This window comes from Megalobrama amblycephala, linkage group LG22 (assembly GCF_018812025.1).
Source record: "Megalobrama amblycephala isolate DHTTF-2021 linkage group LG22, ASM1881202v1, whole genome shotgun sequence".
In the NCBI taxonomy this organism is placed as follows: domain Eukaryota; kingdom Metazoa; phylum Chordata; class Actinopteri; order Cypriniformes; family Xenocyprididae; genus Megalobrama; species Megalobrama amblycephala.
The window spans coordinates 6,867,144-6,882,819 of NC_063065.1; the positions used below are offsets into that span (position 1 = coordinate 6,867,144).

Sequence of the window (15,676 nt, forward strand, 5' to 3'; positions counted from 1 at the left end):
GACATTATGCCTTTCGGGTGCTGCTTAATAAACTTTATACCTGTAAATAAACTCAGATGAACTGTAATAAAGTGCCCTCACCTTCATTACTGCCGTATCGAGTATCACTCTGGAGTCTTTAAGCTGGATCACAAACAGTTTTTACTTGTATATCCTTGAGTAGCATATTTTTAGCACAGTCTCTGTTTTGTATTGTCTCTTTGTATTGATATTCGTTCACTAAGCAGTCCAGTGTGAAATGATTCGCGCAGACATAAACAAATTTCGACAGAACTGAGGGAGCATTTCCTGTAAAACCAAGTTAGTCCACCTCGTTTAGGGAGTAAATGAAGAGAGCTCTGTGGATTAATCCATCCAGTTACAGAACACCTAAAACGCTTGGGAGACGTTCTCATCAGTGCAGCAATGGCGCTCCCAGGGCGGTTCTGTGTTCAAACGTCAGTGTCTGTCAACATTCGTGGGCGGAGCCTGTGGCTTTTGTGACGTCACACTGCCAGGGATCTGGAAACAGCTTGTTCTGAGACACTGCTTATGATTTATGGGGATTCAAAAAAAAGGAGTGGGTGGATTTTTATCACTATAGGGTGGTTGTGTACACACACTGTCAACACACATTTATGTCCAAACACCATGCAAAAGTGAATTTTGCATACTAGGTCCCCTTTAAAAATACTAGCCTAATACTCTCTCACGTACATTGCACAAATACCACTCCTCATGTGAAGTACACAAGAGTGATAAATCAGTAAGTGCAAATAACAGATAGCTCATGCAAAGAAAAAAAAAAAAAAAATAGAATAGCCAATTTTTTAATTTTATTAAATTAATTTTTAGATATAACATTTTTTACAATGTACTCTCTGCAGGAGGCTAAACGCTTCCAAGCCATCGATAAAGCATGGCAGAAGATAATGCAGCGAGCACACGAGATTCCTGGTGTGGTTCAGTGCTGTGTTGGGGACGAGACACTGCAACAGCTGCTGCCACACCTTTTGGAACAGCTGGAAATGTGTCAGAAATCTCTGAGTGGATACCTGGAAAAGAAACGCCTCGTCTTCCCTCGGTTCTTTTTCGTCTCTGACCCTGTGTTGCTGGAGATACTGGGTCAGGCATCTGACTCACACACCATACAGGTGCGTTTATCTAACTTTGGGATTTTAGCATTATGTCACAGAGCCACACAACAGTTCTTACATCATTGTGGCTACTATTAGCAGCATTTAGTGTTATGAGTTGTTAAAATACCATATAGGATTTATTTTTATCATCAAACTTTATTAAAATACAGCAGGTAATAAATGAACGAATTTTTTTTTATTATTCACTCTTTTTAACAGAAACAACCTCTTTTTTGTCTCTTTGTGCCTTTCAGGCTCACCTGTTGAACCTATTTGATAATGTGAACAGAGTTGTGTTTCATGAGAAAAACTATGACCAGATACTTAGTTTTCAGTCACAGGAAGGAGAAACAGTGGATCTGAGTCATCCAATCAATGCCCAGGTACAATATTTCTGAGATTTTGACCTTTAAATACATTAAATAGCATAATCCTTGCATTAAAATGCTACTTCATACTATGTGGCTTGTTGAAGAGAGGTGTGCTATAACCTTAAGCTATTTGGGTTCATGGTTTTTGATAAAACTGGGGGGAAAAATCCATAGACTTATAATGATCCACTGATAATGAAGATAGTTACTGATCTCACACCACAGGGTAATGTAGAAGCCTGGCTGGGTCTGTTACTGGATGGAGTCAAGGAGACCATTCACAACATTATACGACAGGCCCACATGGCTATTGGTGACCAGGGCTTTAAACTGGTGGAGTTCCAGTCGATGTTCCCTGCTCAGGTTGGACTGCTTGGCATACAGTTCATCTGGACCAGAGATGCTGAGGAGGCTCTCCGCCATAGCAAGTCTGATAAGAAGGTTCAAACTTTGTCCTTACTTTGGGTTTTCATGCAGTGCTTGAAGTGGGACGGTACAGACCACCCGATGGAACGCAATTTCAAACCTTGGGAGTACCGGCACGTTTTTCCCACTTCAAGCACTGGTTTCGTGTCATAACTAAAATCAGGAGGTTGTGTTTTATTAATTGATTTTAATTGATTTTTTGGTTTTATTAATTAATTCCCCATAAATCTGTTCTATATATATATATATATATATATATATATGTTCTGTTTTTTCTGTTACAGTCTGTTTTTACATTGTTTTGTAAGATGTTTCCCATATTTGTTGATTATTTTGTCATTTTTTAACAGATAATGCAGACTACTAACCAGAAATTCCTGGATCTTTTGAACGAACTGATTGATATGACTACTCATGATCTGACCAAGATGGACAGAACCAAATATGAGACGCTCATCACCATACATGTTCACCAGAAGGACATTTTTGATGACCTGGTGATTGATTTTTGGGCTTTTTATGGAAATCTTGATATATTGGGTTTCAGGATTTTTTGATGAATAGAAAGCTCAAAAGAACAGCATTTATTTTATACAGAAACTTTGGTAACACTTTACAATAAGGTTTAATTAGTTGGCATTTTTTAACAACTTTAGTTAACGTGAACTAAAAATGAACAGTACTTCTAGAGCATTTATTAATCTTAGTTAATGTTAATTTCAACATTTACTAATACATTATAAAAATCAAAAAGTTGAGTTAGTCAATTCTTAAAATGAGTTAATTCACTGTGAACTAACATGAACAAACAATGAACAGCTATATTTTTTATCAACTAACATTTACAAAGATTAATAAATACTGTAACAAATGTATTGCTCATTGTTAATTTGCTAATTTTAAGTTAATGCATTAACTAATGTTAACTAATGAAATAAAGTGTTACTGAAATCTTTTGTAACATTATCACATTTGCTTAATTCAATACATTTACCAAAAAAAACAAAACATACTGACCATCATCTTTTGAACCGTAGTGCGTATTTCTCCAAGTTCACAATCATATTTACATATCAAGTTCACATATCAACCTTTTATAAGATTGATTTTTTTTTTCAAGTCTAAACTTCACATTGCTTTTGTATCTCTCTCTGAAGGTACGAATGAACATCCGGTCACCTTTAGATTTTGAATGGCAGAAACAGTCCCGCTTCTACTTCATAGAAGACACCGACAGGTGCATTATCCAAATCACGGACGTGGAGTTTGATTACTGTAATGAGTATCTGGGCTGCACTGATCGTCTGGTGATTACACCTCTCACTGACAGGTGAGTGTAGATACATTGAAGAGGCCAGATTCTAGAAATTAAGACAGTGTTAGCAAAAATGGTTCTTAATGAATAACACCCATTGTCTTCAGTGTATTTACCACTTGGTTTGTTCCTCACAGATGTTATATCACATTGGCCCAGGCTTTAGGAATGAGTATGGGAGGGGCCCCTGCAGGCCCTGCTGGGACAGGAAAAACTGAAACCACCAAAGACATGGGTCGTTGCCTGGGAAAATATGTGGTTGTCTTCAATTGCTCCGACCAGATGGACTTCCGTGGACTGGGCCGCATCTATAAAGGTTGAGTGCTCCTGAACTAACTTCAAAAACTGCTTTCTTCTCTTCCACCTCTAAAATAATCTTAACAGAGCACCTGTTTGACCCTTAATCAGATTAATATATACATATTTGAAGTGTGTGACCTTTTCCGTTGGCTCTTGATGTTTATAATGTTTGTCAAACAGGATTAGCCCAGTCTGGCGCATGGGGCTGTTTTGATGAGTTCAACCGCATTGAACTGCCTGTGCTCTCAGTAGCTGCTCAACAAATCTACATCGTCCTGCAATGCAAGAAGAACAAAAAACCTCAGTTCATATTCACAGATGGAGATGTGGTGGATATGGATAAAGAGTTTGGCATCTTCCTTACTATGGTAAAGTGACAAATTTTAGCCCATCTTGTACTTCATGTAATTCATTTGCAGTCATCAAAGGGAAACATTTGATGTACAATATTGAATTTTCATTCATACTCTTTCTTCAATATTTTTCCCCTCCATTAATTTGTAATTTTCATCACAGAACCCAGGTTATGCTGGTCGTCAGGAGCTCCCTGAGAATTTGAAAATTCAGTTCCGCACGGTGGCCATGATGGTGCCTGACCGAGCCATCATCATGAGAGTGAAACTTGCTAGCGCAGGTTTTCGTGAAAATCAAGTCCTCAGCCGCAAGTTTTACACCCTGTACAAACTGTGTGAGGAACAGCTGTCTAAGCAGGTATCCACAATACATTATTAAAACAAAATCTAGTGGCACAAAGCACTCCCATTTTAGTCAAGTCAAGTCATATTAATTTATATAGCACTTTATACAGTACAGATTGTTTCAAAGCAACTTCACAGTAATAAACAGGGAAATTACAGTGTTCATGTTACAAACTTCATCAATTTGTTTTGAAATATTTGAAAAAAGTAGGCATGGAAAGCTACTAATAATGATGGTGACTCATTTGGTGCCTGGGGGGCTCAATGTTTACACTTTTGGGGGAGATAAACCCATGAATGACATACTAATAGTAGTCAAAGGTCAATGAACTGGGTTAAGAGAATGTATTTTAACATTAAAAATCTTACATAAATGATATTAGGCAACATTTCAGAAAATATATTAATGGACATTTTTAAAAAGTTTCTCTTGGGAATATATCTGAATTTTTTATCAAATATCAAATTGAAAGTTTTTATTTATCTATAATTGTTGTTGTTTTTTTGTTAGTAAAGATAATATTGTTAAATTATAATATACAATTCATTAAAGTATTGTTATTATGATTATTTAGAATTTATTACTCTTGAGTTTTCCATGAATATAGCCTGATACGCCATTAAAATGTCAATAAATAAATAATAAATACATTAAATGTTTTCTTTATTCATGACGTGGGTCTTGCTGATATTTTTGATATTTTTTATTACTCAACAGGTCCATTATGACTTCGGCTTGAGGAACATCTTGTCTGTTTTAAGAACTCTGGGTGCTGTGAAGCGATCCAACCCAACTGAGCCAGAGAAGACTGTGGTCATGAGAGTTCTGCGTGACATGAACCTCTCCAAACTGGTGACTATGATTGATCCAAATCTAATTGGAAATAACACCTTGAAGTAATAGGATAAATGTGTCAGATGTTCTCAGCAAATTACTCTCTTCCTGCCTATTCCTCCATACAGGTGGATGAAGATGAGCCCCTGTTCATGAGTCTGATAAATGACTTGTTTCCGGGCATCATGCTGGATAAAGCCGGTTATCCTGATCTGGAAAGTGCTATCACTAAACAAGCTGAAGAAGCCGGACTGATTGCACACCCACCCTGGATTCTCAAACTTGTGCAACTATATGAGACTCAGAGAGTGAGACATGGTTAGCCTTTATCCATTTTACTTCTATTAAAGTTATAAGAATGAGATTTTGTCAGACTGTAGGCATGCACATTTTGCTAAAGAAGACAATGTCAACAAATTGTCCTTGCACGCAACCATCTATTTCTTCTCTGTGCATAGGTATGATGACCCTTGGCCCCAGTGGAACGGGAAAGACCACATGTATCCACACTCTAATGAAAGCCATGACAGATTGTGGAAATCCACACAAAGAAATGAGGATGAATCCCAAGGCCATCACTGCCTCCCAGATGTTTGGCACATTGGATGTGGCAACAAATGACTGGACAGATGGTATCTTCTCCACACTTTGGAGAAAAACTTTAAAGGCCAAGAAGGTGAGAGAATTGTGTCAACAAGCAACTTGCATGATTGAATGACACGCTTGTGTAAGCAATTTTCTTTAATTTGTTTGTCATTAGTCACATTTTTATGAGTCCAACCCCATCTGATGAATATGACTTTGAATGGCAGTTTAACAAGTAAATTTGATTGCAGTTTGATTGCACAGTGCTCATGAATTTCACTTGTGATTAAAAATTCCAATTAAATTACACAATGGTAAAACATTTCACAGGGAGAGCACATATGGATAGTTCTTGACGGTCCAGTCGATGCCATCTGGATCGAAAATCTCAACTCCGTCTTAGACGACAACAAAACCCTCACCCTGGCAAATGGAGACCGAATACCAATGGCTCCCAACTGCAAGGTGGTATTTGAGCCACACAACATCGACAATGCATCGCCTGCCACTGTGTCCCGCAACGGAATGGTCTTCATGAGCTCTTCTGTTCTAGACTGGCAACCCATACTGCAGGCCTGGCTGCAAAAGATCCCAGTAACACAGTCTGAAGTGCTACTGGCTTCCTTCAACTCTGTCTATCAGGTGACAGCTAGACATGAGGGCATTATTTTACATGCTCTCTGGTACATACTGTATGTTATTGGAATACAGCTTAACAGATACAACAAGAATATTTAGTTGCATTTTGAAAAGGTATCTAGTGATGTAAAGTGTGTAAAACATCAATATAAAAATAGATCAATACAATGCTTGTAACCATTAAGCTTGTAAGCCATTTAGGTGGTTTATGAATATAAAAAGTTCTATTGATTCTTTGACATTGCCTAGGGAAAGGTCAGAGAGAATTTTGTACACAATTTTCAAGAGTTCTCAGTGACTATTGATCCTATGAAACTGTGAGATGTCTAAAACTAATTGCATTATTAATTTACACACTTTTCTCTGCTAACATCTACATTTTCCACAGGATTTGATGAATTTTGTCTCCACTGCGGTTTCCCCCAAAATGCAGCTGCTTGAATGCATGTACATCAAGCAGACCATTGATTTATTACAGGTAATCTGTGATGAACAGACACAATGTTTTCAGGTGTTATGAAATAAAGGAACAAGCCAAATGAGTCTGTAAAGCTTGAGTAGCTTTTTGCATTAATATACACTAACAGTATATACGTATGCAAAATATGATTGTGATCTATAATCTTGAAACTCAGATTGAAGATCTGATTTATTTAACACAGGGCCTGTTACCAGAGGTTGAAGAGAAGCACCTAACAGAGGCTCACATCAACCGTCTCTTCATATTTGCTGTGATGTGGTCTGTTGGTGCTTTGCTGGAATTGGACGATCGAGCCAAGATGGAGATGTTCCTTAAAAAGCATAATGCCAGGCTGGATCTGCCCCGCACAGAGGGAGACCAGACCATCTTTGAGTTTGTGGTCAGTGCGACTGGAGAGTGGGATCTCTGGTCTACAAGGGTAAGATCAATAATTAAGTATAATGTTTGAAAACCATTAGTGATCTTTAATTATCGCATGTCACATGCCATAAGTTAATGAATTAGCTTCCCTAATTTTCCTTTTTGCTAAACCTCTTGTTTATCTTTTCATTCAGAGCATGAATGGTGTTTCATACCTTTTCATTTTAACTGCAATGTCATCAATAGGTGCCAGAGTATCACTACCCCAAAGACACAGTTCCTGATTATGCCTCCATTCTCGTACCTAATGTCGACAATATACGAACAGACTTTCTCATGCAAACCATTATGAAGCAAGACAAAGCTGTTCTGCTCATCGGTGAACAGGGAACAGCCAAGACAGTCATGATCAAGGTGTGTGTCTGTTTCAGTAAATCCATTCTATTATTGGCAGCAATTGCCTGTAATTCTAGTTTGGGGTCAGTAAGATTTCATTTTTTGAAAGAAATTTCTTTTGAGAAGCAAGGATGCATTATACTGATCAAAGGTGACAGTAAAGACATTTATAATGTTCCAAAAATTTTTCTTTCAAATAAGTGCATTAGAAAGCAAGGCATCTGAGTTTTGAAAGTCACGCTATCCAAACCTTCCCACAGGGCTACACCGGCAAGTATGACCCAGAAACACATTTGAGCAAAAGCCTAAACTTCTCCTCGGCCACCCTGCCTGGCATGTTTCAGCAGACCATCGAAAGCTACATAGACAAACGCTTGGGCACAACCTACGGACCTCCCGGAGGGAAGAAGATGACCGTCTTCATTGACGACATCAACATGCCAGTTATCAATGAATGGGGTGATCAGGTGAGGAGTCACATGCTGAAGTTCAACTGCAATCCCAGCAAAATGTGCACTGAATTACGCTACCATCTTATCATGGCATAATGTATACATTTAATAAAAAGGCCCAACATTTTATTAAGTACACAGTAATAGCATCTTATTTTTTAATCTCCTTGACTGAGCCTCGAGTGTTTTTGTTCACCAGATCACTAACGAAATTGTTCGTCAGCTGATGGTGCAAGGAGGTTTCTACAGCCTGGAACGGCCTGGGGAATTCACTAGCATAGTCGACTTGCAGCTGGTGGCCGCCATGATCCACCCTGGAGGTGGCCGCAATGATATCCCCCAGCGACTCAAACGGCAGTTCTGTGTGTTTAACTGCACTCTCCCATCCAACTCCTCTATAGATAAAATCTTCCACACACTCGCCAGTGGTTATTTTTGCTCAGAAAGAGGCTTCCCAGAAGAGGTGTGCTCTCTGGCTGCCGCCTTGGTCCCCACCACCAGGAAAGTGTGGCAAGCGGTCAAAGCTAAGGTACTGCTTTAGTAATTTTATCAAAAGAGATATTACTTACTGGACATGAAATGTGGGTACAGGTTAGGTAAATTAGTCCAGTGTGCTTTCCCCTCCCTTTGGCCTAAGAAACTGGGATAGGCTTGAATGACTCAGAAGTTCGTATAAGGAATAGAGAGACATGAAATGTAGGGGTGTGACTCTGTTGTAGGCTCCTCCAAAATTTGATTTGGTTTCAATTCAGGAAATTATTACATTTTCTGAGCCTTTTCAAACATGCCTGCAGCACAAGGGTGTACAAATTATTAGAGAATGGTGCCCTCTTGTGGTCAGTATGCTTCAATGTAAGCTGTAAACTTGATTTTCAACAATGCTGAAATGTTTCTTGAGCAGCAAATCAGCATATTAGAATGATTTCTGAAGAATCATGTGACACTGAAGACTGGAATAAGGAAATAATGATGCAGAAAATCCAGCTTTTCCATCACAGGAGTAAATTACATTAAAAAAAAAAACGATATATATATATATATATATATATATATATATATATATATATATATATATAAAAGAAAATTATTATTTCACAATGTAATAATATTTCACAATATTACAGTTTTTACTGTATTTTTACTATAGCATAAGAGACTTCTTTCAAAAACATAAAAAATTCATACCGATCCCAAACTTTTGAATGGTTTTGTTGTGTATATTAAATAAAATAATAATTTTAAGTTATTGTTTTCAGATGCTGCCTTCCCCTGCTAAGTTCCACTACATTTTTAACCTGCGTGATCTGAGCAGGATATGGCAGGGCATTCTCACTGTGGGATCAGAAGTGTGTAAGACGCCTCAACTGCTGGCTTCTCTTTTCCGCCATGAGTGCTCACGGGTCATCGCAGACCGCTTCATTGATCAGAAGGACAGAGAGACATTCGATGGCATTTTGGAGAGGGTGTGTTAACTAAATCCTTACAGGCTACATGATCTAATACCTCATGCACATGATGTTTATTTTTATTCTTTTTATTGGGCTTTAGTAAAAGAATCATAGATTTGAAGCATTTAATATGTATTTCTTTACCTTTATATATTATCTGATTTCTCTACTGTTCTGTTCACTGTAGATCTCAGTACAGGATCATGGTCCTGGTCTTTTGGAGCAGGGGCCATGGGAAGAGTACTTTGTGGACTTCCTGCGGGACGCTCCAGAGATGACAGGAGATGAACCTGAAGATGCAGAGGTTGAGACACCAAAGGTCTATGAGCCCATTCCTTCCTTCAAGGCCCTATCAGAGCGCCTGTCTGTGTTCCAACAACAGTATAATGAAACTGTTAGAGGAGCAGTCATGGATCTGGTCTTCTTTCAGGTTAGTGGAACAAAAATGTTATGTAATGTTAACATGTTGCATAAAGTGGACAGTGCTCCGAAATATGGAGCAGCTGCTCCCCTGGCATCCTGAGTTTGAGATCATTTGTCAATCATGTTCACTTTTCTCTCCTCCCCATGGTTTCCTGTCCCTTCTACCCAATATTTTTTTTAAGTAACTTTAAAAATTGATAAAGTTTATTTTTAATAATAAAAGCATCTCTTGATGCAGGCTAAGCTTAAGCTGCTTTTTAACTTGTTTTGTTAGAATGTGTTTATGTTAGTTTTTATTGTAATAAGCAGTTGTCTTTTGTTTGACATACATTAATGGTACTCTTTAGGATACTTTTTAATTTCCTGACTATTAGTATATTTATGTATTAGCATATTGATGTATATATTTTTATTTCCTCGCATTGACGTCTATACACTCTCACAGGATGCCATGATCCATTTGATGAAAATCTCGCGGATAATCCGGACAGCTCGTGGTAATGCTCTGCTTGTTGGAGTTGGCGGTTCTGGGAAACAGAGTCTCACCCGACTTTCATCCTTCATTGCTGGATACCAGAGCTTTCAAATCACAATGACACGGTGAGAATATTATAATTCTTCTCAAATTTGATGGTTTGATTTTTTTATGTTGTTGTCATAAGGGCTTTTCACAATTTAAATAGTTCAAATAGTTCAAAACCCAGTGTAAACGGAATCCTGGGTTATTTTTATTCACTACTCACACTTTACCAAGGGTTAACAGTTAATCTGGTGTATTCATAATCCAATGTTTCACACTGTTCATTCCTAAACCCTGGGTTAACACTATTATTTGCATATTTGCAGTGTCAAGTGTTGAACAAACAGACAAAAGCCCTATATTTAGGATACAGTACTTGATGCTTTCTGTCAAAGGTGTACATTTACTTTGGTGGATTTTTAATTGTTTAGAGTCAACACAAAATCAAATGTGATCATATTTTCTTTGACGAGATTTAACATAATTTTTCCTCTTACAGAACATACAATGTGAGTAATCTAATTGAGGACCTGAAAGCCCTGTACAGAATTGCAGGTTTGGAAGGGAAGGGCGTGACCTTCATCTTCACAGACAATGACATCAAGGATGAAGCTTTTCTTGAGTACATGAACAACGTTCTGGCATCTGGAGAAGTCTCAAACCTGTTTCCTCGAGATGAGGTAGATGAGATCACCCAAAGCCTTATTCCCGTGATGAAGAAGGATCTCCCACGCTGCCCACCCACCATTGACAACCTCTACAACTACTTCCTATCCAGGGTGCGCAGTAACCTCCATGTGGCTCTTTGCTTCTCACCGGTTGGCGAGAAACTGCGTTCCCGTGCCCTGAAGTTCCCCGGCCTCATCTCAGGCTGCACTGTTGACTGGTTCCAGCGGTGGCCACGCGATGCTTTAGTAGCCGTGGCTCAGCACTTTCTCTCTAACTATTCACTGCGTTGTTCAGATGAGGTGAAGAAGAGCATGGTAGAAACAATGGGAATGTTCCAAGACATGGTGGCTGAGATCTGCACCGAGTACTTCCAGCGCTTCAGGCGTCAAACCTATGTGACTCCCAAATCCTACTTGGCATTCATTAAGGGATACCAGATGATTTACTCAGAAAAAATTGATTATGTGGGGATGCTTGCAGAGCGAATGAACACAGGTTTGCAATTACATCTGTTTTAGATGCAGAATTTTAGATTTATTACTGTTCTTTATATTTGGAATAAACAAGAGTGGAAATGAAGACTTCAGATGCAAAAGCCTCTAAGTGCCATTTGAAATTTTCTTATAAAATTAGCATTTGTATCAAGCTTGTATGTTTATGTTCAGTTATTTCACTTTAGTGGCAATTAAAAGGACCTATTAATTGCCATTAAAGTGAAATTACTGAACCTAAACATACGAGCTTTATAAAAATGCTCATTTTATAAGAAAACTTCAAATGGCACATAGAGGCTTTTGCATCTGAAGTCTTCAAATGCTCTCGGCCAGCATTACCATGGTCAGTGTTTAGTCTAGAGAGGTAAATGGGTCAATGACATGACATGCATATTTTTGTGTCCAAGTGCATTATTTCCTTTTAAAATAATTTGATAAGTTCATGACATATATCACTTTGTTCTATAGAACCTATTTAGTTTTGTAATCTTAAACCCCAACTGCAAACATGGCTCTTTTATAATGAATTGACAATGTTATAACAGTAAACATGATAATGTATCATCCATAGGACCCCAACTGATCATTGTGGCAGAGTGAAAAGGTTTGTTGATCTCTCTCAAATACTTGTAAAAACGGCTAATTTCATGTATGGGTAGGTTGGTACACTTTCCATGTCAGGTGGTACAACTACAGTATATACATACAACTATTTGGTTGTACTGCCTGTCATGGAAAGTGTACCAACCTACCCATACATGAAATTAGCTGTTTTTACAAGTATTTGAGAGAGATCAACAAACCATTTCACTCTGCCACAAAGATCAGTTGGGGTCCTCTGGATGATGCATTATCAAAAAAAAAAAAAAAAAACAATCAAAAATGCATTTAAACACTTTGAAATGTTATTTAACAACTGAAACTTGTTTAAACACATTGTCCATGACTCAAAAATATGCATTACCTCAGTTTTGAAAATATTTTTTCATTTGTCAATGACCCATATATATATATATAAAATTGTTATAAATTGTTTTCCTATATGAAAACAATTTAATGTTTTGAATTATTTTGGTGATAGTTTGTGTAACATGGAATAAACCAAAAAGTATTTTACTTTTTTTTTTATCACAGAAGGCTGAATCACAAGGTTATAAGCTGTTTGAAAATGAACATAATTATGGAAAGAGCCATCTACAATGTAGCATCTGTTTATATTCTAAACTAATTAATCTCATCTGTAGGTCTCGAGCGCCTCATGGAGGCTGAGGAGTCTGTTAATGAGCTTCGTGTGGAGCTGAAAGAGAAGGAGAAGGTATTGGAGGTGGCTAAACAGAAAGCAGGTGAAGTTCTGCTGGAGGTCACCACCAAGGCACAAGCTGCTGAAAAGGTGAAGGCTCAGGTACAGAAGGTGAAAGATAAGGCCCAGGCGATTGTGGATGAGATAGCGCAGGAAAAAAAGGTGGCTGAGACCAAACTTGAGGCGGCCAAACCAGCATTAGAGGCGGCTGAAGGTGCGCTAAAGGTAGATGTCCGGAGCATGCTAAATCACCCCTAAAACACGATTGAATTAAATGCTTTGTGAACAGTTTTTCATGTTGACTTGAAGATCTTAGTTGAATTTAGTCAACTTAAAGCTTTATACCATTTGTGGTTTCTAGACCATAAAGCCTGCTGACATCGCGGCAGTGCGTAAACTGGGAAAGCCTCCACATCTGATCATGCGGATCATGGACTGTGTACTGCTGCTGTTCCAGCGACGGGTGGATGCGGTCACCATGGACCCTGAGAGACCCTGTGTGAAACCTACTTGGAGTGAAGCTCTTAAATTAATGAACAATACTGGATTCCTCAGCATGCTGCTGAACTTTAACAAGGTAACAAGGTGTTTATTAAAGTGATAGGTCTGGCTCTGAAATCTTATTGGATGAGTCATGTTATTGTAAAGTAACTGATGCACACACCTGTGATTACACATCACTTGATTTCTGTCTTAACTCTCTAAAACCTACTGTATGGGTCAAATAGTTAGCATAGTCATAGTGGAATCAACACTAGGACAGAAATAAAGCAAAGATTAAACATATGAATTTCTATCTGACCTTATGGGTCAAAGTGATTAGATGCTTTAAAATAATTAATGCTAATGGTTACTAATGAAATTCTGAGAATGTGCCAGTATATGTTTTCACAGTGCAACAGCATCACATTTTCTTTGACATTTTTGTTATCCTTTAAAGGACACTATTACAGAGGAGATGGTTGAACTGCTTACTCCATATCTCTCAATGGAAGACTATAACCTAGAATCAGCTAAGAGGACCTGTGGTAGTGTAGCAGGGCTCTGTTCCTGGACTGAAGCAATGGTGGAGTTCTTTGGCATTAATAAGGAAGTTCTGCCCCTAAAGGTGACAACATATTCCACAGTCTTAATCATCACTGGGTATATATTTAACCGGAAAATGAAAACTACTGTTCAAAAGTTTGGGGATTGTACGTTTTTTCAGTATATATTAGAATGAATTAAATGTTGTAAATAAGTCTGTTATGCTAACCAAGTCTTCATTTATTTGATCAAAAATACAGTAAAAACAGTAATATTGTGAAATATTATTACAATTTAAAAGAACTGTTTTTTTAATAACTCTATTTTAATATATAAAATGTAATTTATTTCTGTGATGGCACAGCTGAATTTCCAGTATCATTACTCCAGTCTTCAGTGTCACATGATCATTTAGAAATCATTCTAATATGCTGATTTGAAGCTGAAGAAACATTTCTCATTATTATTAGTGCTAAAAACAGTTGTGCTACTCACTTTTATCTAATTCTAAACCTTTTATTTTCTTAAATGGAACAGAAAAGAAGATTTTAAGCAGAATATCTTACATAGGTTTCTAGCTTTTAGAACAGAATTAATTACTACTGTCCTGTGCTTCTGAACTGAATGCTTCTGAATGCATTAATTTCCTGTATATGTATCATAGGCTAACTTAAAACTTCAAGAGGCTCGTTTAGGTGTGGCACAGGATGAACTAGCAAAGGCTCAGGAACAACTGGATGCAAAGCAGAAAGAGGTGGACGAGGCTCAGGTGTGATACATATATATTTTTATGGCTGAACCCAAAAACTGGTTCTGTTTTTTTATTTTTATTATCTTCATGACTCTCTATTACATTAACAGTTCTCACATGTGAATTCTGCAGATTCAGCAAGTTTATATGAATATGAAACATTTAAGTTTATATGAATTTCCAAATTTCGGATGTGTATGCAAATTTTTACACAGGCAATGTATGACGCCGCCATGAAGGAGAAGCAAGACCTGCTGGATGATGCTGAGGCATGCAAGAAGAAAATGTCCAATGCCGTGGCTCTTATAGATGGACTTGGTGGAGAAAAGGTTTGAAAATTCCTTGCAGGGTTTAGGTCTTTAAGTTATAGTAGAATAAATGAGAGCTACACTCAGGGCCTAAAATTAACATTCGCTAAGTGCCAAATGCAAGTGAAAATCTGTGTTGGTGAGTATATGAAATGGTGTCAATCACCAGTTGGCCGGTAACATTTTTATGAATTCTAATAATGCAATGTTGTGAGAATGTGAATGTGAACAAATGTGAATGATGCTCAGGACAGTTGATGGATAAGTACTGCACCCTCATGAAAGTTTAAGCCTTAAGCCTTGCCGATTTAAATATTCAAGCGCAAGAAGACACAAAAGTGAACTCAATTTTCACTGGTATCAACATTTTTGGTGTTGTTACTGCCTGTTTTTTTTGTTTTGTTTTTGTTTTTTTGCAAAAACATGGTCGGTAAATAATATCACTGGCAGGTGTGGCAAAAAGTTAGTTTTAGGCCCTGGCCACACTAGAGATGTTTGACTGCAAACCTTGAAAATGGCACTCTTAACAGGAGAACTGTGAAAGTGCATGATCTTATGCTTGTCTTAGATTCGCTGGACAGAGAGCAGTGCTCAGTTCGAAAAGCAAATAAAAGATATGGTGGGGGATGTGTTACTGGCCACTGGATTTCTGTCCTACTCTGGGCCGTTCAACCAGGAGTATCGCAGCCTTCTCATGCAACAGTGGAAGAAAGAGATGAATATCCGCCACATCCCTTACAGTGAGGTATGAACCTCTGAGT

General features: G+C 37.9%; 1 protein-coding gene across 1 annotated transcript in view; it reads left to right on the top strand.

Annotated features, from left to right (window-relative positions):
- Positions 1–15,676, top strand: part of dnah5l (dynein, axonemal, heavy chain 5 like) — a 47,365-nt gene that overhangs the window by 20,247 nt on the left and 11,442 nt on the right. The window contains exons 38-64 of the mRNA XM_048173884.1: positions 867–1,133; positions 1,373–1,501; positions 1,715–1,930; positions 2,266–2,412; positions 3,073–3,245; positions 3,368–3,546; positions 3,711–3,898; positions 4,047–4,241; positions 4,947–5,081; positions 5,192–5,381; positions 5,522–5,739; positions 5,979–6,290; positions 6,676–6,765; positions 6,950–7,186; positions 7,375–7,542; positions 7,785–7,991; positions 8,176–8,505; positions 9,233–9,439; positions 9,612–9,854; positions 10,293–10,447; positions 10,867–11,531; positions 12,775–13,055; positions 13,192–13,407; positions 13,771–13,938; positions 14,521–14,625; positions 14,823–14,936; positions 15,484–15,660. Coding sequence (XP_048029841.1) covers positions 867–1,133; positions 1,373–1,501; positions 1,715–1,930; positions 2,266–2,412; positions 3,073–3,245; positions 3,368–3,546; positions 3,711–3,898; positions 4,047–4,241; positions 4,947–5,081; positions 5,192–5,381; positions 5,522–5,739; positions 5,979–6,290; positions 6,676–6,765; positions 6,950–7,186; positions 7,375–7,542; positions 7,785–7,991; positions 8,176–8,505; positions 9,233–9,439; positions 9,612–9,854; positions 10,293–10,447; positions 10,867–11,531; positions 12,775–13,055; positions 13,192–13,407; positions 13,771–13,938; positions 14,521–14,625; positions 14,823–14,936; positions 15,484–15,660 — 5,712 coding nt within the window. The remainder of the gene's footprint in view (positions 1–866; positions 1,134–1,372; positions 1,502–1,714; positions 1,931–2,265; positions 2,413–3,072; positions 3,246–3,367; positions 3,547–3,710; positions 3,899–4,046; positions 4,242–4,946; positions 5,082–5,191; positions 5,382–5,521; positions 5,740–5,978; positions 6,291–6,675; positions 6,766–6,949; positions 7,187–7,374; positions 7,543–7,784; positions 7,992–8,175; positions 8,506–9,232; positions 9,440–9,611; positions 9,855–10,292; positions 10,448–10,866; positions 11,532–12,774; positions 13,056–13,191; positions 13,408–13,770; positions 13,939–14,520; positions 14,626–14,822; positions 14,937–15,483; positions 15,661–15,676) is intronic.